At 43.5% G+C, this 27,471-nt stretch overlaps 1 protein-coding gene across 1 annotated transcript; it reads right to left on the bottom strand.

Moving 5' to 3' along the window:
• On the bottom strand, positions 1-26,764 carry ccdc71 (coiled-coil domain containing 71). Its single transcript, XM_071925195.2, has 2 exons — positions 26,711-26,764; positions 1-3,415 (listed from the first exon to the last, which is right to left on the bottom strand). Exon 2 carries the CDS (start codon positions 3,403-3,405, stop codon positions 2,326-2,328), a length of 1,080 nt encoding a protein of 359 aa, XP_071781296.1. The 5' UTR covers positions 3,406-3,415; positions 26,711-26,764; the 3' UTR covers positions 1-2,325.
• Positions 26,765-27,471: the final 707 nt, after the last annotated feature.

The following is a 27,471-nucleotide window of genomic DNA, read 5'->3' as shown; positions in this document are numbered from 1 at the left end:
TTCATTTTTCAGATCAGTTTTATTGAGCAAAAATTTTTTTTTGAAAGATCATGTAGGAAATACAATATTATACAAGTGTTGCACAAACAGACTAACAGAAAGAAAAACTAGAAAAGGGATTGTAGGCAGGTGAGAACAGACCAAGATGTGGAATGAAATATGAACCTGGGATGTTTTGTTAAATTATTTTTGATTCTGAAATACAAGACCAACTTTGGTTCCTGACTCGGTAGTTCTAGCTTAGAGCTGAAGATCTGGCTGTGAAGTTAGCCGACTGTCCAAATACTTTCACCAGTGCACCGGAAACTTGAATGGTGACGTATTCTATTAAAAGACCTGTTTTCTGTTTTTTTTTCTTGGAATGCGGTTTTGCCCAAATATCTCAACACAACAATTTTAGCAAAAATACACAGGAATTTCTGACAAACGGTAACTGTGGTTCCTCACCGCGGAGAAAAGGAACGTTTGGAAAGCACACAAGGCAGTTTGGCACGCTCATCCCAACCTGCAGGGGGCAGCAGCGCTATCAGTCCGCTTTCAACTGCTGGGAACAAACTATTCCAATATGAACTAAAAAGAAGAAAAAATGATGACATTCTTGTGCCAATTTAAAGTCAGCACCAACACTGCAAAGTTAGCACCTGTAGGAAAACAAGTCCACCTCAGAAATTGCTTCATGACACAAAACCAAAAGTTTTAAGATAATTTAAAACTGATATTCTACTTAATGGCAGAAAATAAGAAAATATTAAAGACTTCCGTGTTCAGAAACAGGCTACAATAAATCACTGTCAAACTGTCTCAAAGTGCTTTTCAGAATCAGCGTCACAGGTTTTTAAGTTGAGCTGTAATTGTTCGATCAACAGCCGAGAAACAGAGGAGACAGAAAAGTCAATTAGCTATGTTGGGCAAATCTCCCGGAGAACCAGCAGTCGACGGAAACGAGAGCCGAACGAGGGGGAACCGCAGCGTTCTGCTGGAACTAAAACTTCAGCCGATGCTGCAAACTGGGCAGGAAACAAACGGCCTGTGGTGCACCAGCCACGGTTTTTATTTTACCAGCCAATTAGAGTTTTTAGACCAGGACTCCAATTGATGGTTGGCTACTGCAGAGTAAACCAACATCCCAGACACCAACAAACCTTCAGCAGCATGAGGCTGCTGGGCGTTTCCCTCCCTGACGCCATGCTGTGATGTTTCTTAACCGGAGGAAACGCCTCAGACTGAACGCCATGCTGGATACTGAACCGGACTGAGGAAGTTCTCACTGTAAGACATCAAACTTTCCCAACAGTCAAGCTGCTCTAAAACCAGACGCTCCGTCGTCTCCGTGTGGACAAACTAAAATAAAGGAACACTTTGTGAAGGCGGAGTCGTTCGGCCGACTCGGCCTTGTACGGATCTCTGTGCGCTGCGGGTTCGATTCCCTGCTGCAGCGCTGCCCGTCCTGTGCTGTGTTCTATCCCAGAGGCTAACCCTTTCTGATCTCCAGTGGAAATGCAGAGAAAATACAAAGAAGGAAGACAAACTGAAACTTTTAGCTTTTTTTTTGTTCCTCAAAACAAACTTATTTTTTTTCTTTTTGGCCATAAAACCCAAGAAAGGACTGACCACAGCCGGTTCATCTGGAAACCGGTTTGTCTGGGTTTCCACCAGGATCCTCTCTTCCCTCCGCTTCTCCTCATTTCTCCACAAAGGAAGGGAGGCTGTTTTAGAGCACTGCATGTTAACATTTTTTAATCTTTTAGCAGAAGAGCACTATGCTTTGAACAGGTTTTCAATAGTGTCCAAACAGCAGCAGGAGCCACGCCCGGTGCTTCCCACAAGCATCAGTTTAGCGCTGCTAGCTAAAACAGAGCAGACTGGTGGAAACCTGACAAAGTGGTTTGGGAATGAAAAGGAGATTAGCTTTTTTCCACCAGCTGTGACGGCCGGTGCATCCCAAGATTCATCAGCAACATTCACAAGCCACCAGACGACTTGATGTTAAGAACAGAAAGGACCTTCAGATGATGGTTGGTGTCTGGTGGTTTGGCTAACTTACCAGACAGTCAGAATCTACCAGCATCTGGCTGATGGTCATTTCCCAGCCTGCTAGGAAAAGCATCACCTTACCTCAGAGCCTCCAATCCCTTTCACTTCCTACCGCCTTAACCAAGAACCAAAATATCTCTCTTCACTGTTAAACTTCGGCCAGACAGAGGCTGGTTCCAGTACGACCCGCATGACAAAAACACTTATGACTTCTGCTGTGAGCGCTGGGCCGATCCAGGAAGTGGCTTACGGATGTAAAACACTGACATGTGCTAAAGGAGGGGAGCATGGTCACTTGTTGTGGTGTCTGAAGTCTCTGAACATGAAGGGTTGGATCTGGATGACGGGGGACAGGTTGACCTGCAGGATCTTCTGGGCTTTCCTGCGAGCCTCGGCCACCGAGCGCGAGTCGTCCACCTTGATAACCTTCCACCTGAGACCGTTCTTGTCCTTCCAGCCGTTCCTCTGTCCGGTCGGATCGCTCGGCGGTCGCTCGGCGTCCTTGGGGCCTCGGCGGGGCGGGTGGACCCCGTTGCCCCTCCAGCCGTTGCTGGTCAGTTCGGTGTGAGTCTGTGGGAACGCCCGGCCGTTCGAATAGAAGACGGGCGCAGAGTCTCCGATGAGGGCGCCGTCCAGGCGGACGGGGCAGGACAGGCTCTTCTGGCTGAACAAGGCCACGGCTGTGGTGGGCGCCCCCCCGCCGTTCTGAGAAGGCTGAGACGGTATTCCTGAAAGCGTTGGAGGGTGCTGCTGTTGTGAAAAGACAGCGGGGGGCGGCTCTACGGAGGAGTCCCAGGTGGTGTGGATCTGCAGCCGGGCGGTGTGGCAGCCAGACACGCCTTCGATGTTGGTCAGTCTGAGACACGGCAGCACCTGCAGCGCCCGCGACGCCTCGGTCCGGACGGGCGTCCTGCTGCAGACGACGGCGCGATGGTCCACCAGCAGCTCGGGGGGGCGGACCCCCTGAATCCGGGGGCCGCTCCTCTCGGAGGTGTTCCAGGACGGGTGCACCTCCCTCTTCTTGGCCAGCGGCCTCCTCCCCCTCCTCTTGGCGGTGGGTCTCGAGGTTTTCTCCGGCGGCTTCAGCATGTCCTCGGTCAGCGGTCGGCTCATGCAGGAGCGGTAGCCGTAAACGTCCTTGCTGCGCAGCACCGTGGGCCTGTGGCCCTCCTCGCTCAGCTCCTGCAGGAAGCTGACCAGCTCCTCGGTGTCGGACAGGTCGCAGGACATGGGGCTGAGGATCTGCAGCGCCTCCAGCAGGACGCTGTGCCCCGCCGACGAGATCCGCGACCAGGAGTGAACCGCCCGCCGCTCCTCGGTGGCGAAGGCCGATGGCCGTCTGACAACGGGACCTCTCGCCGCGTCAGCCATGTCGCTAGTCCTGCCGGCGAAAACACAGGAAGTGGTCGGTTAAACGGAATCAGAAAGAAACAACAAAGAAGAAGCTCCTGCCACTGAGACGGACAGATTACCACCGCTTCATAAATACACTTTCTCACATTTTCATACTGGACATTTTCATTCTTTTTTTCTTTTTCTTTCTTTGTCTCGGTTTGTTCTACTTCTGTTTGCACCCTCAAGTTTCTGCAATTCATATTGTTTCACTGTATGTATGTATGTATGTATGTATGTGTATATATATATATATTTATTTATATACATACAGTATGTATATATATGTATACACACACACACAAACAATTCCACCACGTTTAATACCCCCATTTGCTATATTTGTATTTTATTTTATTTCTCTGTACTGTATCCTATTCTTATTTGTTGCTGCGAGCTATTAAAATTGTATCTATTTAATCTAATTATTTAATGAAATTTATTTTACCAAGACGTCGACAGTAAGACGGAGGAGGAGAGAGTATAATAGGTAGGCAGTGACTGAACCCAATGAAATATTCCTGAGAATTAGAAAATGGTAAAAGTGGTATATTAAACCAAAACAGATACCAACTGCAAACAACACTACAGACCGAGTGAAGCCAGTGTGCTGTGCTGCCCTCTGCATTGTAGTGATATACTGTAAGTGTGGTGACCTGCAAAAACCCTTCACATGGTGAAATTTTGACAATTTGTGATATTTTGATTTTGAGTGTTTTAATCTGTTATGTGTCTAAAAGTAAAAAGTAAGAAAAATGGCTTTAAACATTCCATTTCCTCCTGTGGCGTTCCACCAAGTCTGCAGGAGAGTGAGGAACAAACACACCAGCACTGAAAATAAATCCAAGATGATTTGTTTTCCTCAACAACATTCTCGGTCACTTCCTCACAGCAATCTGAAATCATAGGATTGTCTTCAGTGTGTGTCTGTGGATGTGCTTTACACCTATCAGACACTTATCTATCTCTGCTTTAGTGGTGAGAAGGTAAACAGGAAGAAGGCAAAAATAGAACGGAGTAACAAGTGAGGCTTTCTATAGTCAAAGTGAATTTGTTGAAATGAAAAGGGATCAGTTATCTGTGCCTTGTAGTAAAGCTTTTTATTAGTTTTTGGAATAGGTTGTTGACATCAGTGACCGGGGAATAACAGAGTGTACTGTAGGGCTGGCGATATGGACAAAATCAAATATCACAATATTTTTGACCAAATACCTCAATATCGATATTGTGACAATATTGTAGGGATGACTATTGGTGCTTTCACAAAATATTTACACAATGAGATTTTTGATAAATAATCATCAGTAATGTGGATATAATGACTAAGTGGGTAAAGGCAAATAATAGAACAGCTAGAACAGTCTGGTAAGTTCAGAAATTACATCACTTTACTGTAATGCAGCCTTTAAAACCAGGAAAAGACAACACTTATGCCATATCACGATATCCAAAATCTAAGACGATATCTAGTCTCTTATCACGATATCGATATAATATCGATATATTGCCCAGCCCTAGTGTACTGTAGTCTGTTGAAAACCACAGGATCTACAAAAAGTTTGTCAGGAATTAATAAAAGAATATTTATTTCCCCATAGACTGGTTCTGATGAAAAAAGAAGAAATCTCTCACCAGACAGTTTAGCATTCAGCATTTCATGAGAACACAACATCCACACCATGGTTGTTAGAAAATGTGTTTTTAAAAATTCAGTAACGTGTTATAATATGTAATAATTTCATCATATCTCATTTCTACTGACATTATTTCACCCATTTTATGAACAGGATGATTGACTATTCATTTTCACCACAGGCGAAACAAAAAAGGATCCGGACCGAAAGGCCCGCCTTCCAGAGTGGCGTTTAGTACAACCATAAACGTAAACACACTTGATTTCCGACGTGATCTGAAGAACCAGTTATATATAACATAAATATATGCGTGTGTGTGTGTGTGACCTCACCGTCACACACACGCCGGTGGCGACCGGAGCAGTGTATGAAGTTAGCAGTGTAGCTGTGAATGTAACGTTAGCAGTGCAATGTGTGTGTCGCTGCCCGATCTCACAGCGACAGTCAACTTCTAGCCTGTGATGCTAATTTTCGCAGGCTCACTTAAGGTGGACTGACCTTTAAGGTGGACCAGCTATTCTCATTGTAGTGACAATCTCAGCCGCTCTGACACCCGGCGGCTGGTTGTTGGGCTGACGGTGGCTGGTAGGAAAATTTTGACATATCGCCCAACCCTACTGTGAACACTGGCTAGAGCTTTTTAACAGGTTGATGAATCAGGAGATAAAAACACAGCAGATATAAACAAGCTGCAGTGAAACTCAACTGTCCCGACAGACTTTCACAGTAAAAGCCTCGACCGTTTTGAGTCCAGCGCTCCGCAGCTGCGCCTGTTTGCCTCTGATCTTAATGAGCCTCGTTAGCTACCATGGCAACCGGGGCCAGTGGGACAGGGAAGCAATGCCTTATGGGACACTTCTGTCAGAAAGCAGCTCCAGGTCAACCTGGCGGTTTGGAAGCCGGGCGTCAGGCTGCTGCTAAATATCAACACAAATATATGCAAATTACGACACATCCAGTCAGTCTGCACCAGGCTGGTCAAAAATCTACAAGAAATAATTTCTGATTTATGTATTTTTAACAAAGCTGAATGTTGTGTTGTTTTATCAAAGCTGCTGCCTGACAGCAGATCGCTGAAACACGGCGGACTGAAGCTTTTTCTAACTTTATTGAGACTCATTTGACTTTTTTACCTCCGCCAAGGAGGTTATGTTTTCAGTGCCGTTTGTTTGTTTGTCTGTTTGTTTGTCTGTTAGCAGGATTACGGAAAAACTACCGGCCCGATTTTCATGAAACTTGGTGGAAGGGTGTAGCATGGGCCAAGGAAGAACCCATTAAATTTTGGAGCGGATCCGGATTCGACTCACGAACAAGCAATAATAGCACGAACCTTGGCGGAGGTCTGCGCTCTCCGAGTGCCCTTCTAGTTTTATATGCTGTTAATTGGATTTTTATGTGTTGTTTAAAACTCTCCTTACAGTTTCTATAAGCTAAGGCTGCGTTTACACAGATTTTTTGTGTGGAAAAAGGAGGAGAAGAAGCGCAGGGTGATAACGTCGTGTGACGTCAGCTGACCAGCTGCAGCTCACTGACCAGCTGCTTCTCTCTCCTATCAGACAACACAGTGCTGCAACAAGCAAAGGCTGCCAGATATTCCCAATACACATCCAGTATGATCCATACTGCCTTTAGATCGGTGCTGCTGTAACGGAAATTCACTTATTACAACGACCGGTTTCTCCACCGGCACTTTCACTTTCTCCGTCTCTGTTGTTGTTGTTATGGGCAACGGCCGGCCTCTCCTTCATCGCGATTGGTCGGCTGAGAAAAAAAGCGGTTCACGTCACCCGGCGCTTTTCTGAGAAGTTGAACACTTTTCAACCTCTGAACGCTCCGCTCAAAAAAAAACACCGGGCGCAGCGCTTTGTCTGGAGCGGCCTTGTGCGACATGCGCTGCTTCCCGTTACTTTTCATGAAAAAAAGGTGCTGGCAGTTGGGAAAAAACGCTGTGTGTGAACACAGCTTAAAGCAACATTTTATAATTTCGTTTTTTGAGAAAAAAACTCAATATTTTACATAAATATTACACGTTCTACAATCTTACATTAAAATGAGTGTAAAAAAGAGAAATGTCTTGTGATTGATATCTTAGGAACTGAAGCATATTACAGTAGCGTTTTTAAAGTTTTCTTCTTATTACTAATTATTGAGATAATACTGTATATTGAGATAATTATAATCGCACCATGAGCTTTTCATATGGGCCCAGGTCTGATCTGGCGGTCGTTTCCCTCTGTTGCCCAAACTGGGGAAATATATTGTACAGTTAGCATGAAGCTCCAGCAGACACTCAAGCCCCGCCCACTGTTTACGTTCGAGACGTCGTCATGAGCCGCTTCTGCAGCAGTGATCATTTTGGTATGAAATCTCGTTACCATGGAGAACATCAAACATGACCTGAGATTCATAACTATATTCTGTCACATTTACACAACTAACCAACCAACCAACCAACCAACCAGCTAACCAGCTAACTGACTAATTAACTGACTAACTGACTGACTAATTAATTGGTAACATTTTACAGTAAGGGTTAGTTAATGCTTAATAAGCATTAACTAACCCTTAATTAACAGCTAACTAATGTGTCTGGTAATAATTTACTAATGGTGTTCATGTTAACTAAGGTATTAATTTACACATTATTTAATAGTTTATAAAGATGACTATTAAATAATGTATAAATTAATACCTTAGTTAACATGAACACCATTACTAACTAATTAACTGGATAACCGACTAACTAATTAACTGAATAACTGACTAACTAACTACCTACCAGAGTGCAGCCAGTGTCAGAAGCTGTCTGTATTTGTGTATGGGGCAACAGAGTGAGTCAGTCAGTCAGTCAGTCAGTCAGTCAGTCAGACAGACAGACAGACAGACAGACAGTCAGTCAGTCAGTCAGTCAGTCAGTCAGTCAGTCAGACAGACAGACAGTCAGACAGTCAGTCAGTCAGTCAGTCAGACAGTCAGTCAGTCAGCAGACAGGCAGTCAGTCAGACAGACAGTCAGTCAGACAGACAGTCAGTCAGTCAGTCAGACAGTCAGTCAGCAGACAGGCAGTCAGACAGACAGTCAGTCAGTCAGACAGTCAGTCAGCAGACAGTCAGTCAGACAGACAGTCAGTCAGTCAGACAGTCAGTCAGTCAGTCAGTCAGTCAGTCAGTCAGTCAGTCAGTCAGTCAGACAGTCAGTCAGTCAGTCAGTCAGTCAGTCAGTCAGTCAGTCAGACAGACAGTCAGTCAGTCAGTCAGACAGACAGACAGTCAGTCAGTCAGTCAGACAGACAGTCAGTCAGTCAGTCAGACAGTCAGTCAGTCAGTCAGTCAGACAGTCAGTCAGTCAGTCAGTCAGTCAGTCAGTCAGTCAGACAGTCAGTCAGTCAGTCAGTCAGTCAGACAGTCAGTCAGTCAGTCAGTCAGTCAGACAGACAGACAGTCAGTCAGTCAGACAGACAGACAGTCAGTCAGTCAGACAGACAGTCAGCAGACAGGCAGTCAGTCAGACAGACAGTCAGTCAGACAGACAGTCAGTCAGTCAGTCAGTCAGTCAGCAGACAGACAGTCAGTCAGTCAGACAGACAGTCAGTCAGCAGACAGGCAGTCAGTCAGACAGACAGACAGTCAGTCAGACAGACAGTCAGTCAGCAGACAGACAGTCAGTCAGACAGACAGTCAGTCAGTCAGTCAGTCAGTCAGCAGACAGGCAGCTCAGCAGCAGCACAGACATGTTTTAGTAAAACAGGAGTTTCAGCTCTGTTTCCACCAGGACATCAGACTGGTTCCTCATGCTCGGAAAGCCTAACAGAACAAACTGAAGTCTGGACTGAGATATTCAGCTGTTTCTTCATGTGTTCTTAACTGGTATGAACACCACAGAAGAAGAGACAGACAGGTCCGTCATGTTAGATAAAACTACAGACTGGTTCGGTTTGGTTTGATTGGTTTTGATTCAATTACTTGGCCAGCTGTTGAGATTTCTGGCTTTCAAACCTCCGCTCTGTTTTGGAGGAAACACTCCAAACAAACGCTGCAGTGAGCGAGTCGCCGCCCAGAGTCTCTTCTGATTGGTCGGCCCGCTCTGCCTGCCTTTATTGGACAGTTTTACAGTGAAAAGAGACAGGAAGGATGGGAGAGAGAGAGTGACGACACGCAGCAGGTCCCGGGCCGGATTCAAACCCAAGACGTCACAGTTACATGCACTGAGACACTGGGACGTCCCGAGAAAAAAATAATTTTGGAGCATTTATTGTTAAAGAGGTAAATAATGATAGGAAGAATTAGATAACAAGGTGAGAAGTCATTTTTCATTTCACTGCTTAAAATGACTGGTGGATTTTTGTGATTTACCAGCCAGTGGAACAAAACAAAAAGTATTTGCTTTTGATTTTCTAGAGAGAGACAGAGAGAGAGAGAGAGAGAGACAGAGAGAGAAAGAAAGAGACAGAGAGAGAGAGAGAGAGACAGACAGTGAGAGACAGAGAGAGAGAGAAAGAAAGAGACAGAGTGACAGAGAGAGACAGACAGAGACAGAGAGAGAGCGGCAGAGAGAGACAAAGACAGAGACAGAGAGACAGAGAAACAGAGACAGAGAGAGAAAGAAAGAGACAGAGAGAGAGACAGAGAGAGAGAGAGAAACAGAGACAGAGAGAGAGCGGCAGAGAGAGAGACAAAGAGAGAGACAGAGAGAGAGAGAGAAACAGAGAGAGAGAGAAACAGAGACAGAGAGAGACAAAGAGAGAGACAGAGAGAGAGAGAGACACAGAGAGAGAGACAAAGAGAGACAAAGAGAGACAGAGAGAGAAACAGAGACAGAGAGACAGAGAGAGAAACAGAGACAAAGAGACAGAGAGAGAGACAGACAGAGACATAGAGACAGAGAGAGAGACAGGGGGGGCTCACTGCTCTGCCCCAGGACAGACATCAGTTAATTCAGCCCAACCAAATTATAACCAAACAAGAAAATCAAGAAAAATCTGAAACATATTGGAACAAATTAATTAAATCCCAAAGTAAATTAGAAAGATATTCGGCCCTATACAGACAGTACACACCGGCAGATTACCTGACCAGTGTGACTGACCCTAAACAGGAAAACCTCGGCCAGATACAGACTCAGTGAACAGTCCGGCTGTAGAAACAGGCCGACACCGGCAGACCTGGCAACCCAGAGAGAGTGGTTTTCAACAGACTACAGTACACTAGAGAGTCGCTCTTGTGAAAGCCAGACCTTCAGGTTGGCCATGATTCACCATGACTGTACAGCACTCTCTCACAACTGTGTTACACTACAGCGAATGTTTTCCAAAATTCACCAAACGCTGTCACTCTACAGGCTGAAGTCTTCTGTTGACTAGCAGCTCAGTTATGAACATTATTTTCCATCGAGTCTGTCTTCTGCAACTAAACAAAGAAACGAGTTGATTCATCTCTCTCTCTACACACAACATAAGCTTTTAGATAGGCGTTGACCGATATGTTTTTTTTTTACCGATAATTAGTTATCAAGGAGACCGATAACCAATATTTGGGGCTGATATAGCCTACATTTGCAGTAAAAAAGAAAATGTTAGTGTCAAAATTGACAAATTAGCACAAACTCCAACACAAAACTTCCTTTAAATGCCTTTAAACATATGTTTCATGAAATACTAGAAAACAGAACACTTCAACATTATGTTTTGAAAAATAAAGTGCAGGGAGCTCCTACTTATTTTATTGGCAATCATATCAGACAGGCTGACAATCGGTTGACCCCTACTTTTAGACGATTTGTTTCTGTTATTTTAGGTGCAGAAACTTCCACAACAGACTTGTTCCCTTTGCAGGAGATGGAACATTCCAGCTAGCTAAAAGCATGCTGGGTAGTGTAGTTCGTTAACTGATTTTGTCGTTCATGTAAATATTACTGAATGGATTTTTGTGAAATTAAACGAAGCAAGATGTGTTGATGCTTCCCATTTCAAAATTAAAGTCATATATGATGATTAGTTACAGGGTTGGAGCGACTGAATAAACACATTGGGGATCGGCACAAAAAAACAAAAGGGAATTTCCACCGGTGATGGACCAGTAGACATTTTCTTTCCTATTTTAGATTCAAACTATGTGAATATTTGGTCATTTAAAATGTAGCCTGATGCAAGACAAGCAGGGTTTCCCTTAATGCTTTATAGTGACGGTGATGTCGCCTTTAGGCCTGCAACGAACAATTATTTTCATTTCTCATTTCATTTTTTTGATTAATGGATCAATTATTTAATCTGTAAAATGTCAAAAATAAAGACAAATGTCCATCTCAGTTCAGAGTCCAACGTGATTCTTCAGGTTTCTTTCTCAGTCTGACCAGCAGCCAGAAAACACAAAGGATTCATTTAATAATGAGATGAAACAGAAAAGCAGAAAATCCAAATCCATCCAAATGGTTCCAAGCTGGAACCAGAACATGTTTTTACTGATAAATGATTAAATGATTAATGGATTATCATTACCTCCGCCAAGGAGGTTATGTTTTCGGTGCCGTTTGTTTGTCTGTCTGTTTGTCTGTTAGCAGGATTACGGAAAAACTACTGGTCCGATTTTCATGAAACTTGGTGGAAGGGTGTAGCATGGGCCGAGGAAGAACCCATTACATTTTGGAGCGGATTCGGATCCGACTCACGAACAAGCAATAATAGCACGAACCTTGGCGGAGGTCTGCGCTCTCCGAGTGCCCTTCTAGTTACTTTCTTTTACTGCTGTGAAGCACTTTGTAACTCTGTTTTGATAAAGTGCTATATAAATAAAGTTATCATTATTATTATTAATCGTTTCAGCACTAGTCTTGACAAAACAACACACCGCCTGGACTGTTGCTGAGGAAGAACTGTAACAATACCTACACTAAGCAACATTCCTATATGCTGACTTCATGTGAGACCTTTGACCCACATTTACACCCGAAGTGCCTGAAACTCCAGAATACTGAATCTGCTTCACCATTATAAAGATCAAACTCCACAGTAACATCCTGTGTGTTTCGGCCAAATCTGATAGAAACACTGACAAACTAACTTGTCTTCTAGAAGGTGCTCAGCTCTTACTACATCTTCCATTTCATTATCATTGGCTGTTCAGTCTTGTTCATACGACCTAGGGTTGGGTGATATGTCAAAATTTTCCTACCGGCCACCGTCAGCCCAACAACCGGCGATTGCCGATATATTCGCCGGGTGTCAGAGCAGCTGAGATTGTCACTACAATGAGAATGGCTGGTCCACCTTAAAGGTCAGTCCACCTTAAGTGAGCTTGGTCAGGTTAGCCACTGTCGCTAACTTCGGGGATAACCCCCTTCACTTTAATCAAAAACTAAACTGTACACACTGTCGCTGCCCGATCTGAGTCAACCGCAGATGTGAGTCGCGCACAATCTCACAGCGACAGAGTCAACTTCTAGTAAGTAACGTTAGCTAACTAGAGAAAATGTCCGCTAGCCGTGATGCTAATTTTCGCTATGTTCAACTCCATTGACTTATGCTAAAAACGTTAGCGATCTAAAAGTCCGCTAGCTGCAACGCTAATTAGTGCCAAATCCCATTTGATTATGCTAAAGTGTTAGCGACTTATAAACTGGATCTGAAATGGGTTTGTCGCTGCCCGATCTGAGCTGAACATTGAAAAATTAGCATCACGGGCTAGAAGTTGACTGTCACTGTGAGATCGGGCAGCGACACACACATTGCACTGCTACATTCACAGCTATACTGCTAACTTCATACTCTGCTCCAGTCGCCACTGGCGTGTGTGTTATATATATGTATATATATTTTATATATATATATATGTTTGTTATATATAACTGGTTCTTCGGATCACGTTGGAAATCAAATGTCTTTACGTTTATGGTTGTACTAAACGCCACTCTGGAAAGCGGAGTGAAAAGGCAACTGTCATAGAGAGGGTGGAGACGTGATGTCGTTTAAATACGGGGATAACGGCGCCCAATTCCAACTGCCAGTTCCTATTCGCACACGCTTTGAATTGCGCTTTACAGTTTAATTATTTACCATTAAATTAGACCATTAAATCAGCAAAATAAAATGACAAAAATCGCCCAAAAAAATCAACCGGCGATGGACTCAGCCAATCGCCGATATATTCGTTCTATCGCCCAACCCTAATACGACCTTATACTTTTTGACCAATAGTTTTAATATAGTCTATCTGTATTAACATAATCATGATTTTCAACGCTATAAAGCTGTGATGGCAGGCAATGATGTCACCTTCTATAGAGTACAACAGGTGGTGACATCATCACCTGGGTCCAAAGATCAGCCAATAGCAGATGGCCATTTCAGTAGAATGATTTTGAGACTTGAGTCTCAATTGTAATTGCTTGAGACTTGACTTGATGCATGAAGAAAATAGTTGAGACTTGACTTGGATTCATAAATGACTTGGACTTGGCTTTGTAAATCTACATTTAGACTTGGAACTTGATTTGACTTGAGCCTCAAGACTTGAGCCTGACTTGGGACTCGAGCAAAGCTGACTTGGTTACAGCTCTGGGAAGCAGTGATGGAGATCCTTAATGAAAACACAAATCAACTAAACAGAGGATTTCTGTGCAGGAAGAACAAACCAATTATTCAGTAGCGACACCAGTAAAACGCAACTAACACTCCTTCATGCTGCCTACTGGTCTATTATAAAACAATTAGAGGAACGAGTGCTTCATGCGATCAAAATGTACACTAAAAACTGTAACAATCCTCAATCAACTAAAAGACAATAGTCATAATAGAACAGAAAATTAGCAGAATTCTCTTTTTCACAAACGACGGCATGTCAACATTTTCATGCTGTCAGTCCTGCCAGAAATTTAAAAATAATGCTTTTCTGGTCAAAATTTCAGAATAAGGGGTGCCCCTGTGGCTCACCGAGTGGAGCGTGTACCATACAGGGCTCGGTCCTTCCCGCGGCGACCCGGGTTTGAGTCCGGTCCGCGGTCATTTGCTGCGTGTCCTCCCCTCTTCCTGTCTCTCTCTCACACTATCTCTGTCAATAAAGCATAAAATGCCTAAAAAAATAAATCTTTAAAATTTCAGAATAAAACCCATATTGATGAACATGCATTGCCATTTTTCTGACTATTACAAAGTTTCTACCATAAATTAATATATTTAAGGGGGACACTATGGTAAATGAAAATTCTGTTCACATCATATATTTATACCAACATTACTTAATAATTACTAAAACTGACATTTAGGCTTTATTTTGAAGGCAGAATGGCTGACTTCCTGTCTGGCTGCTTCTCCTCTCATCGCTGTCAGACTTGTCAGGAAAAAGCTTTTATTAGATTATCGTATCAGCCTGCACAAACCTACAGCTGTCTGCAATTACTACATTAATAAATAATAATTCCTAGGCTATACATTTATTTATATATTATTAACATTTAAAAATTAAAGAAGAAACCTCATGCAGTGTTTCCCCTATCGCCAACGACACGGAAAAGGTGTAAGAAAATGTTAAAAGAAAAATTACAAAAATATTTTAACGATTATTTTTACTATAATAAATATGCACGAAACAGGAACGCCTGCTGCACTAAGTTGTTTTTTGTCAATTTGGGCAGCGGTCACACTGATCGATCAGAAAACAGACAGAATTATCGATGATAGATGTGTGTGTGTTGGTTTGTTGTGAGCGTCAACATGGCAGCGAGGCAGAAGAACAGAAGAAGAAACAGACTCTACAGTATAAATTAAATCAGAAACTGATCTGAAAACCTCCAGTCATCCCAACGCTCCACCAGGCTTTCTCTGTTTCATCTTTGTTTCGGTCGGACCGTCGTCTCTGTGTTCGCCGCTAGTTTCTACAGAACAAACGTAGGAACTTAGACTCCCTAGTGGCGACAGGCGGTATAACCGGTGTGACCGGTGTTGAGGAGGGAAACGACACCGGTGTCAAAATGACACCACCGTGACAACTCTACCGCCGAGCTGCAGAAAGTTGCTCTGATGCTTAACTGTTAACGCTGCCTTTCAATCTGCTACGTTGCTGACTGTACTGACAAACTATAGCTGGCTATGTGATAAGCATGAGTGACATGGCGGTACCGAACAATTCCAGTCGTTGCATTTACAAAAGTTAAAATAACGGTTTTCCACCGTTGAAAGTTTCCCCTGAACGTGTATAGCAGAATACGGCGTCGAGCTGCACAGAGCAGATCGAGCTGGGCAGGAAGTCAGACACAGGAACGGCATAGAGCATCCGGTCAATTTTCAAAATAAAACACCCTGTGCAGACTCCCGATCGTATATCACATCACATCACAGAAGAAAAGTGTTCTCCTGCTAACAGGCACTGTATATGAAATATAGATACAAAATAATTATGAGGATGAATGTATTTTTAACAACTAAAACACAGCCACAAATCTTTGATCCATGTCGTTCATAACTGGACATAACTGTATTAACTTTGTCTGTAGGCTACAGCACAACAAAGTAGGAAATATTCTTTATTTTCTCAGTGTTCATTTCTAGAATTGGTTGATAATGTATAATAATGTTAAATATTCTTTAATAAAGTTATTTGTTTAAGAAAGCAGCCTTCTGAGTACCTTTGCATAGTCATATCGGTGCAAAATCGGTGCACAGTCCACATAGAAAAGGTCTATTTTCATTCCAGCTCAAAAATTCACTATATCGGCCGCCATATCGGTAATTGGTGAATTTTTCCCCTCTTAAATCGGTATATATATAGTCCCATCCCTAGTTTATGGTAACTCGCACACAATGTGAACGCAGCAGACACAACACAAACTCCCTGGTGTGACTGTTGATGAAGCAGACCCTGGTGGTTTTGAATCTAGTAGATTAGCAGATGGGGCTAACATGCTAGCATTAGCAAACGCAGCACAGTTTGCTGCCACATGGAGCTCCGGTGTCGGCCATGACGGTTTTTCTACGAATCTGTATTTTTTTTAGAAAAATAATTCCCTGGCTGTTTTGTCTAGTTTAGATGGCCTGTGTCAATGTGAAAATGTCATAGTACGATTAACTTGACCAAAATGTATCTTCCAGAGTTTCCGTTATATACATTTTGCAGCGGCGGCCCGTCGCTGCAAAATTATTCCCGCAGCTGCTTCAGAATTTTATGAAATGTCATGAAGTCGCAATTACACAACTCTGCAGAGGGCTTTTAATTTGAAACGATGGATACAGGAAGTGGCGACACCCGGCCGAGGCGAGAGGGAGAGAGAGAAAGAAGAGAAAAAGAAAGAAGAGAGAGAAAGGTAGATTAAGGCTGCGTTCACACAGCGTTTTTTGATGTGGAAAAAGCGCTGCCTGGAGCGCTTTTTGTGAGGAGAAATAAAAAGCGGATCATGGCAACGTCACCTGAGGTTAGCTGAGCGGCTGCTAGCTCACTAACCAGCTGGTTAGCCGAGCAGCTGCTAGCTCACTAACCAGCTGGTTAGCCGAGCGGCTGGTTAGCCGAGCGGCTGCTAGCTCACTAACCGGCTGGTTAGCCGAGCGGCTGCTAGCTCTCTAACCGGCTGGTTAGCCGAGCGGCTGGTTAGCCGAGCGGCTGCTAGCTCACTAACCGGCTGGTTAGCTCTTCTATCAGACAGAACAGTGTTGTGCAACAAGCAAAGGCTTACCAGATTTTTCCAACACATGTCCAGTATAATCCATACTGACTTTATGATCGCTGTTGCCGTAACGGAAATTCACTTATTACAACGTTCCATTTCTCCACCGGCACTTTCACTTTCTCCATATTTGTTGTTGCTATGGGAAACGGCCAGCGTCTCCGTCATCGCGATTGGTCGGCTGGCAAAAAGCGGTTCACGTCACCCGGCGCTTTTCTGAAAAGTTTAACATTTCTCAACTTTTGAAAGCGCTCCGCTCTGACGAAAAAAACGCCGCTGCAGCGCTTTTCGGGAGCGGCGGCCTTTTGTGCGCCTTGCGGCCGCTTCCCATTACTTTTGATGAGAAAAGGCCGCTGGCAGTTGGGGAAAAAACGCTGTGTGAACGCAGCCTTACTTCAGTAAACGTCGGTAAAATAATTGCCAATGATGTTTATATAAGCAATGGATTAAAATATTCCTGATTGCATTTTCAGATGAGTTTGTTAAAATATTTCTCCAAGAAGAGAAAGATGCCTGATGTCGATGAGGAAGATAGTCAGGTAACGTTACTTTAGCTAGGGAGGGGCTCAGGGTTCTTAGCTCTGCCCCGAAGTTTTGAAGGGATCTGGTTCTAAAATATGTAACGTTAGTGAAGCTACTACAATATTTTAATGTTCTTACTGGTTGCGTGGTCAAATATTTGTGATGTGAGAGAATTATCTAACGTTACTCATTCTCAAATGTAACTTTATTAGACAAGTAGACAGGCAGGAGTAGTGGAGGTGAGTGAAGCAGGAGAGCAGAGTGAAGCAGGAGAGAGCAGAGTGAAGCAGGAGAGCAGAGTGAAGCAGGAGAGCAGAGTGAAGCAGGAGAGAGCAGAGTGAAGCAGGAGAGCAGAGTGAAGCAGGAGAGAGCAGAGTGAAGCAGGAGAGAGGGCAGAGTGAAGCAGGAGAGAGCAGAGTGAAGCAGGAGAGAGCAGAGTGAAGCAGGAGAGGGCAGAGTGAAGCAGGAGAGAGAGCAGAGTGAAGCAGGAGAGAGGGCAGAGTGAAGCAGGAGAGAGCAGAGTGAAGCAGGAGAGAGAGCAGAGTGAAGCAGGAGAGCAGAGTGAAGCAGGAGAGAGAGCAGAGTGAAGCAGGAGAGCAGAGTGAAGCAGGAGAGAGAGCAGAGTGAAGCAGGAGAGAGAGCAGAGTGAAGCAGGAGAGAGAGCAGAGTGAAGCAGGAGAGAGCAGAGTGAAGCAGGAGAGAGCAGAGTGAAGCAGGAGAGCAGAGTGAAGCAGGAGAGAGCAGAGTGAAGCAGGAGAGCAGAGTGAAGCAGGAGAGCAGAGTGAAGCAGGAGAGCAGAGTGAAGCAGGAGAGAGCAGAGTGAAGCAGGAGAGCAGAGTGAAGCAGGAGAGAGCAGAGTGAAGCAGGAGAGCAGAGTGAAGCAGGAGAGCAGAGTGAAGCAGGAGAGAGCAGAGTGAAGCAGGAGAGAGAGCAGAGTGAAGCAGGAGAGCAGAGTGAAGCAGGAGAGCAGAGTGAAGCAGGAGAGAGCAGAGTGAAGCAGGAGAGAGGGCAGAGTGAAGCAGGAGAGCAGAGTGAAGCAGGAGAGAGAGCAGAGTGAAGCAGGAGAGAGAGCAGAGTGAAGCAGGAGAGAGGGCAGAGTGAAGCAGGAGAGAGGGCAGAGTGAAGCAGGAGAGCAGAGTGAAGCAGGAGAGAGCAGAGTGAAGCAGGAGAGAGAGCAGAGTGAAGCAGGAGAGAGGGCAGAGTGAAGCAGGAGAGCAGAGTGAAGCAGGAGAGAGAGCAGAGTGAAGCAGGAGAGCAGAGTGAAGCAGGAGAGAGAGCAGAGTGAAGCAGGAGAGCAGAGTGAAGCAGGAGAGAGAGCAGAGTGAAGGAGAGAGAGCAGAGTGAAGCAGGAGAGAGCAGAGTGAAGCAGGAGAGCAGAGTGAAGCAGGAGAGAGAGCAGAGTGAAGCAGGAGAGAGCAGAGTGAAGCAGGAGAGAGCAGAGTGAAGCAGGAGAGAGCAGAGTGAAGCAGGAGAGCAGAGTGAAGCAGGAGAGAGCAGAGTGAAGCAGGAGAGCAGAGTGAAGCAGGAGAGAGAGCAGAGTGAAGCAGGAGAGAGCAGAGTGAAGCAGGAGAGAGCAGAGTGAAGCAGGAGAGAGCAGAGTGAAGCAGGAGAGCAGAGTGAAGCAGGAGAGAGCAGAGTGAAGCAGGAGAGAGCAGAGTGAAGCAGGAGAGCAGAGTGAAGCAGGAGAGCAGAGTGAAGCAGGAGAGAGCAGAGTGAAGCAGGAGAGCAGAGTGAAGCAGGAGAGAGCAGAGTGAAGCAGGAGAGAGCAGAGTGAAGCAGGAGAGAGGGCAGAGTGAAGCAGGAGAGAGCAGAGTGAAGCAGGAGAGCAGAGTGAAGCAGGAGAGAGAGCAGAGTGAAGCAGGAGAGCAGAGTGAAGCAGGAGAGCAGAGTGAAGCAGGAGAGAGCAGAGTGAAGCAGGAGAGAGCAGAGTGAAGCAGGAGAGCAGAGTGAAGCAGAGCAGAGTGAAGCAGAGCAGAGTGAAGCAGGAGAGAGGGCAGAGTGAAGCAGGAGAGAGGGCAGAGTGAAGCAGGAGAGAGGGCAGAGTGAAGCAGGAGAGAGGGCAGAGTGAAGCAGAGCAGAGTGAAGCAGGAGAGCAGAGTGAAGCAGGAGAGAGCAGAGTGAAGCAGGAGAGAGCAGAGTGAAGCAGGAGAGAGCAGAGTGAAGCAGGAGAGCAGAGTGAAGCAGGAGAGAGAGCAGAGTGAAGCAGAGTGAAGCAGGAGAGCAGAGTGAAGCAGGAGAGAGGGCAGAGTGAAGCAGAGCAGAGTGAAGCAGGAGAGAGGGCAGAGTGAAGCAGAGCAGAGTGAAGCAGGAGAGCAGAGTGAAGCAGGAGAGAGGGCAGAGTGAAGCAGGAGAGAGGGCAGAGTGAAGCAGAGCAGAGTGAAGCAGGAGAGCAGAGTGAAGCAGGAGAGAGGGCAGAGTGAAGCAGGAGAGAGCAGAGTGAAGCAGGAGAGCAGAGTGAAGCAGGAGAGAGAGCAGAGTGAAGCAGGAGAGCAGAGTGAAGCAGAGCAGAGTGAAGCAGAGCAGAGTGAAGCAGTGATGCACCGATACCAGTATCGGTGCATCCCTACTTTATTTCATATTTTTTAATTACCTATTGATATTCACTCCGACCGCTGGCGTACTACGCGCGTGCACCACCCAACAAAACTCTTTCCCCCGCTGCTAAAAAAAATCCTAGAGGAAACACTGTCTTCCTTTATTTTTAATGTCATTTTATAAGTTGAGAATGTCATTTTACCTGACAAATTATGTATTTTTTGTTTTAGGTGAAGCACATTGAATTTGCTTTGTGTATGAAATATATTTAAGTTTGCCTTGCCTTTGCCTGTCTTAATTATTATTAAAAAGATGAAAACTTAAAAAACTGTAATATGTTTCAATTACTTAAAAATGTATTTATAATCTCAATCACAAGACAAGACTTTTTTCTAAAAAAAAAACGTAAATTTATAAAATGCTGGTTTATCTTATAGAAGAAGACTTGTAAGGATAGTCTTCAACAACACAAATGAAACTATAACAGCATCTAAAATAAAGTCAAATGAGACTCAATTAAAGAGCTACTGGTCTGCATCCACTTTAACTCAGTCAGCAACATGAATATAGCAATTTACTAGAGGCCAAAATAAAACATCAATGCTGACAGACGAGAGCAGCGGTTGTCACAGTAATAAAAATTAGACGTAATGTCATAACCGCTATTGTTTTTTAGCGCAATATATAATAATACCGGATATTGTCCCGTCCCTAGTTTACACCTGTGTACCAAACTGATTCTGTAGCAGCTGTCACCTTCTTATTGTCAACAAATACTCTAAAAACAAAAAACATGGCTGCCATTAAACCAGTGGGCGTGGCCTGGAGCTGAAACTACATACACTAGTTAGGAAGGGTTGTGGGACCAGGTAAAGGCTTTTTAAATTGTTCAATCATTTGCACTGAAAAAACACCAAACAACTCTCTGAAACTGGTTCGCTAAATGTAGCTGCTCTCTTCGTGTTTCAGTGTCGTTATGAGCTGTGACTGTCGAAATTATTAGTTCTTTTATCACCAATCCAAATTTGATTACATTTGATTTTGATTTGATATTATATAGATTTATGTTTCTATTTTGTAAGTTATTTTTGTTGCTGTATTATCTGTAACTTTATGTATGTTTAATTGCTGCTGTCTTGGCCAGGTTTTAAATCTCAGTGAGACTTTACCTGGTTAAATAAAGGTAAAAAAAGAAGTGATCTGCGACATCTATCGCCCTCTGTCTCCGAGCCGCAGGAACTGCAACAGCAGCAGAACTGATCTCCTGCTGCATAAGACAGACTGGGAGAGTCTGCACAGTTTTGAAAGCCAGAAATCTCAGCAGCTGGCCAAGTAATCGATGAGTCATTGGTATTGATCAACAATCCTATCAATCCCCACAGAAATATTATGGTCCGTTTGTCCTACGGAGCAATAAAAACCTGAATTACTGCCCCTTTAAGCCCAGACTCTCTCTTCCAGTTCACTACGATTAAACACAGAAGGATCTAGAAAGGCGTGGCTGGTGTGAACACAGACAGACACTCACTGTATAGAGACAGACAGGCAGACAGCTGAAAACAAGTGAAACAGCTGTAAACTGTCTTTATCCAGGCACGACCCTCCTTCCTCTCACTTTCTGTTCCCACTAATATCTGAGAAGCTAAATGTGCTAAATAAGAACCAAACCTGACGCAAAGCAGCTTACTATGCTCACTTCCTGGGTTTAGTGGGTTAGCTAGCTAGCTAGCCCCTTACCTAACATTAGCTTAGCTCATCAACAAATATGCTCAGAGTGATGGGAGGGAAGTTAAGTGGATTACAAATCAACAGAGAGAGTTGTTTGTTCAGATGGCTGACCAACATTAGCAAACAACAACTAAAGCCACAATATGATGGAGGTTCCTCCAACACCACAGCTACAGAATGTTTTAGTAGTAGGGACGGGACGATATATATCTAAATTCAATATATCACAATACAAAAATGTAACAATCCGTATGTTGTGTCAGGAACATGAATGGTGATATCAGCTCCATGTTATTCTGCTGTCAGGAACATGAATGGTGATATCAGCTCCATGTTATTCTGCTGTCAGGAACATGAATGGTGATATCAGCTCCATGTTATTCTGCTGTCAGGAACATGAATGGTGATATCAGCTCCATGTTATTCTGCTGTCAGGAACATGAATGGTGATATCAGCTCCATGTTATTCTGCTGTAGTAATCACTAATGAGACTCTTGACCATCACAGTTTCACAAGCTCTCCATCCAAATTATATTATTGTCACTTTGCAATGACATTTTTAAATTGTTGTTTACATTCTAGCAGCCAATGGCATCGCTAGAAAGATTTGAGTCTCAGAAATAAACAGAGTTCTGCACAGTCAGACTTTGTTGTCACTGAACTTTTATTGATCACATGGTATCCTGGACGCCCCGGAGTGTGGCCGTAATGCCCCTTCTAAAATGAACTATCCACACGGCCAGTTTGGCATGCCCTGTTTTGAACTGGCTGTTGTGCCCTTAAAAGAAAGTTTTGGATTTCCTCATTTAAAACTACATGCGACGCAGCAAATAAACAAACTCACGTTTCCCAGAGTCTCCGTCATCACGCCGGACATCAACAGTAGCGTGTGATTTCTCCCACTCCCGCAAATATATGTGTAACGTTAACGTAAACATTAACAGCTAATTATTAATTAAACTGAGAGGGAGAGAGAGAAGCCATCGCTAACTGCTAAGCTAAGTAACTAGCAGATCTGAAAAGCGTGTAAACAACTGTGGGATTAGCGAGAAAGTCGCTAAAAGAAGGAGAGAGCTGTGAGTGCTTGAGCAGAACTAGTGTAAGTTTAAATGTACAGCGGGTAATTAGCCGCTGTAATGAAGAATATAGCAAAATTAACCGGGTTGAGAGCAGCAAAACCGCTATCAGTAGCAGTAGCCTGCTTATGAGGCGTTTAGGGAACATCGGTAAATTGTAGCTACAGAAAATAACCTGGGTCACACTTACGTTATCATGTGTTACTGGACATGTAACTAACTTTGCAGTGTGAGCCATCTTACAAATGTGCTGTATCACACTGCAGCACTTAATTTTTCTATTAGGATATTTATTTTGTTGAGGAAAAAGGACTGAAAAAAGGATTTTAATAACCACTGGTTTTGGCCTTGGAGTGCATTTTGGCCACGATGCCCCAATAAATTTGTATTTATCAAAGGACAAAGTGGCCTTGCCCTAAAAACGACTTAATTCCAGGCCTGGTAGATCATCCCTTCACTGTTATTATTACTCTTATTGATACATCAGATGGCCGACCACAGAAATCATTCCAGTGTGATGTCAGAAGATTTCACAAGGATTTTGTCCCGTAGTTAGGGTAGGCAACTTTGGAGAAATGAACAAGAATTAGAATGTACACAACAAAAAACACCCCTCCTCCCTCCTGTAACTCCTCCCTCCCTCCTATAACTCCTCCCTCCCTCCCTCCCTCCTGTAACTCCTCCCTCCCTCCTGTAACTCCTCCCTCCCTCCTGTAGCTCCTCCCTCCAACCGGGGCTCAGGCTGCACGAGAGAGGCAAACTTCATAAATTCAAATCTTTCACCAAAACACAACTCTACCAGTTCAATCTAGCTGTAACTAAAACATTCTCCAGCAAAAATAATGTTTGTCCGCATAGATTAGTCAGTACGGTTACAGACACACATTGCGATACGGACGCTGGTCGAGCGAGGTTCACTCTGTATTAGAGAGAGAGAGAGCGGCGTCTGAGCAAACTTCATAAATTCCAAACCTTTTACACAAAACACAGCTCTGCTAGCTCAGTGTAGTTGTTACTGAAATATTCGCCGGCCAAAAAAAAAACAATTTTTTAAACATATATTAGGCTATCTCCCACAGTGTCAAAGCAACAGTTACAGTAGCTCCTAACAGCAGACTGAGCTGAATGTGGCTCCTTGCTGATGAACAGGTCTTTGTGAGGAAAATAACTGACTTCTTACAAAACATTTATTCTAGTCCCAGGATTCAGTTTGGATTCCTGCTGTTTCACCTCATCTCTTCTGTACATATGTTAGTTTTCTCTCTGCAGTTTGCAGGACCAGCAGGACTATTCTGTGCGTGTGTGATTGACATGCAAAGGCGGGATGCCACCTTGTGGAAGAGCTGTCCTGATTGGTTGTTAAGATTCGGGCGCCCTGAGATTTTGGAGTAGCTGATTACAGCCTGGGACAGACACAGAGCATTTGATTTATTGATAGCTGTAGGGATGTTAAGAGAATTTCGACAAATATAACCAAAATGCTTCTAAAATAAATTGCCTACACTAGCTGTAATGTGTTTTTCCTGGCGGTGTGTTTTCACCTCGGTTTGACGCCAGGGAAGAAAACAACACAATCATTTCAATTTCTGTGAATTGTTTTTCTAGCCCTGGCTTTTAAAGCAGTAAAATGTTTTAAGAACATTTCACGAGGTTACAAAGAATACAAGTAGCCCACCGAAAGTAAGCTACCTAGCTGCTTCAAAATGAACAGTGATCACTTGTTTGTGATCTTATTTTCTCAAACCACAAGTGTCCATTGATCCTACAGGAAGTTGTCAGGCTCTACATTAGTCAGTTTGTCATTAATTAAGCACATTTCCTCCACACAGTGTTTCCTTGTGCAGTGGCAAAACAACAAAACACTCAAAGGACAAAACGAGAGCAAACCACACGAGGAAGCACATTTTTTAGGTAGCCTCAATATTTTTAAGGAAATTTAGGGAAACCGCCTTCCCACCCTGCCGAGAATAAAATTCTGTGGGAAACACTGAATACTTGTCACGTTTTGTATTTTTGGGGAGTAGGAAAATGGTCAAATTTACAGATAATGAATGTCAGCAAAAAAGATCAATATCGGCTTCAAAAACCCATATCAGGTGAACACTGACTTATAGATCAACTGCGTTCCGTGATCCTCAACTAAACAATTACTTTTTTTACCTGCTGTGTTCTTCGCCTTGTAAACATGAAGACTGAATGTCACTGCAGTCCGCTGACAGCAAAATAAACAGCCTAGATTTCTAGCTACTAATTAAGCATGTGCTGATATGAAAGTTTCATACTATATCTTGATGTAGATTCATAGATTATCTTGATACAATATTATCTTGATGATTATTATCAAGACTTAAACCTTTATCGCCAGTCTGATTATTCAGCCTCCCAACAAGTCACCTGTAATCGTCACAGTAATAAAAATTAGGGGCGGTGTCATGATCGTTATTGTTTTTTAGTAGTCATACCAGTTATTGTCCCATCCCTACCACTAATGGTAACGCTTATGTTTCTTCTCTCGCCATTTTGTATCTCCAGCTGACTTCAGCCAAACTTCAGCTGACTGGGGGGAACACAAAATGGCCGTCCTAAAATGGCTGCAGAAAACAGCTGTAACAACAGCTTTCACTATTTTACCAGTCAACTCTATTTTTCTATGCGTTGGATTAAACTGTTCAATTATAAGCTTGGTGTGAAAAAGAAAATCTAAAATTTACACCATTTGCTGTTTTGGTTCGCAAGATTATTTATTGCAACATTAAACAGTTAGTTCTACGTTAGCTTGCAAAGGAACAGGAAGGGAACGAACCTGCAGTGCAAAATTCACCATTTTCACTTTTCTACAAGGAAACTAGGTTTTTAGAGGCGGATCACCTGATGATGGCTGGTAGAGGACTCTAACTCTTAACAAAATTTACCAGCATCTGAATTTCAGTAACTGTCCATCCTGACTGGAAAACCGAAACCTAGTTCTTAGGAAGCTTGCCGAAATAGCCTACATCCATCATATTTAGGGTAGTGGTGTTGCATCTTTGTTGGATTTCCACTCCAAATGTTGGCTTCTTCTTTACATTTGCATTAAATAGCAGTTTAACATAGCTAGACAGCTACAAAGCTAGCCTGCTATGCCAAGCATGAATGTAGCACAGTGAAACATCAAGGACTGAATAAAATCAGCTGAGGCAACAAATGATGCATTTTTATAATTACTGTTGGCCATGTTTCTTTTGAAATTTTTTGAAATGTTGCAAAAAGTAAAATGCAAATTAAGTGCCTTTCCATCAGCTGGATTGACACAAATAACACGGCCTACTGAAAGTACAGTATAGCTAGGTCAGAAAACATCCATTTTTCAAATGGATGTGTGGAGTCCTTGCACAATGTTATTTATTATATACAAATGCGTTTCCAACCCTATTTATCGAGTAATAATATTAGCAATGAAAAATGTTTCTGCCTCAAAAGAACGTAAAAACTGCATCATAACTTACAAAAACGTTTGAATAGCAATGCAGCAATTGAAATAATTTTGAAGTTAATGGAAAAGGAGAAAAATACTTTTGTAACAATTCTCGAGCTTTCAACAACCACATTTCAAAATAACAAGCTGTTCAAAATACCACACAGTAGCTTGATATACTAGCTGGATTAACGGGAACAAAGAAACCTAAAAAACGAATCATTCAATTTGAAAATTCCATATACAACCTTAACAAATACACATCAACCAATCAGGTGCAAGTTAAAAATCGTGTGCGAGGCTACGTCGTTCTGTAGCTCACGAGCGCCCCCCCAACGGTCGCGCCGTCTCAGTCTAATCTATGAACCATTACAATCCAACACCCTTCAGCTTTAAACACGCCAATAAACACCATGTAGAACCACATTTACAACTTCCAGTCCTTTTGTGAAAGACGTCGCCATTTTTCAGGCGGACTTGTGAACTGCCAGCTACAAGCTTTGCTCGCCAAACACTCTCCAAGCAATCTCTCCTCTGTCTGAACAGCACTAGTTGTTGAGGTAACGTTAGCTCAGCTCCGCCAGCCGGCCTGGCTCTCCGTTCTCACACATTAACCGACATATTTGTTAACGGAGAAACATGAAGGGTGCCGATACAAAGGAAAGTGTTAAATAAAAACCGTAGTTACCTTTTAATGGTGCTGTGTCGGCATCCTCCGGTCGCCGCTGTGCCGACGCTCCACGGTAAAATGGCTGCAACAACAGCGGAGCGGATGACAGACCGAGGAGGAGAGGCGGAGGCTGCCGGGGAGAGAGGAGAGGGGGGCGGGAACTGTTCAGCCTGCCGGGGGGGGCGCGCGGGGGCACGAGGGAAGGAAATAGATTGAAAATTGAGAAAACTGAGAAAATGCACAGCCAAATAAAATTCATATAATATATTCAAATGAAATAAAAACTTCCTGTGATCTTTGACAGGGCAACAGTAATTTGCAGATGTGAATAAGCCAAAACCAGAAATCTGAGAACCCAGCGTAACCCGTGACGTCACACATGGGCGGAGCATATGCAATTTTTTGAGGTTGTGGCTACAAAAATGAGCATTAATCTGGTGACCCAAAAACATTGTTATTGATATTATTCATAGTAGTAGTTGTTGTTGTTGTAGTAGCTAATAGTAATAGTAGTAGTAGTAGCAGCCTAATATAACAATGGAACTCAAATATTGCATTTTAGTTGGTTGAATGTGACCAAGCGAGTTAACTTAAAGCCGCTAAGTGTAGAATATTGACCTCAATATATCAATCTCAAATTAATTTTTATTAATTTTTAATTAATTTTTTATAGTAAAATGGCTGTAGAAAAATTAGACCATCATGAAAATGTATTGCTCTCTGTGTTTACTGTGTGTCCGCCCAGTACGATTTGGCAGAAATGTGCAGAACTGCCTCAC

The sequence above is a fragment of the Centroberyx gerrardi genome, chromosome 5 (genome assembly GCF_048128805.1).
Source record: "Centroberyx gerrardi isolate f3 chromosome 5, fCenGer3.hap1.cur.20231027, whole genome shotgun sequence".
Lineage (NCBI taxonomy): Eukaryota > Metazoa > Chordata > Actinopteri > Beryciformes > Berycidae > Centroberyx > Centroberyx gerrardi.
The sequence above is the reverse complement of the archived record's forward strand: the minus strand, read 5'-3'. Positions and strand labels throughout refer to the sequence as shown.

What these genes read in the sequence shown, in the direction of transcription:
- ccdc71 (XM_071925195.2), bottom strand. Translation starts at nt 3,405, where the DNA reads ATGGCTGACGCGGCGAGAGGTCCCGTTGTCAGACGGCCATCGGCCTTC.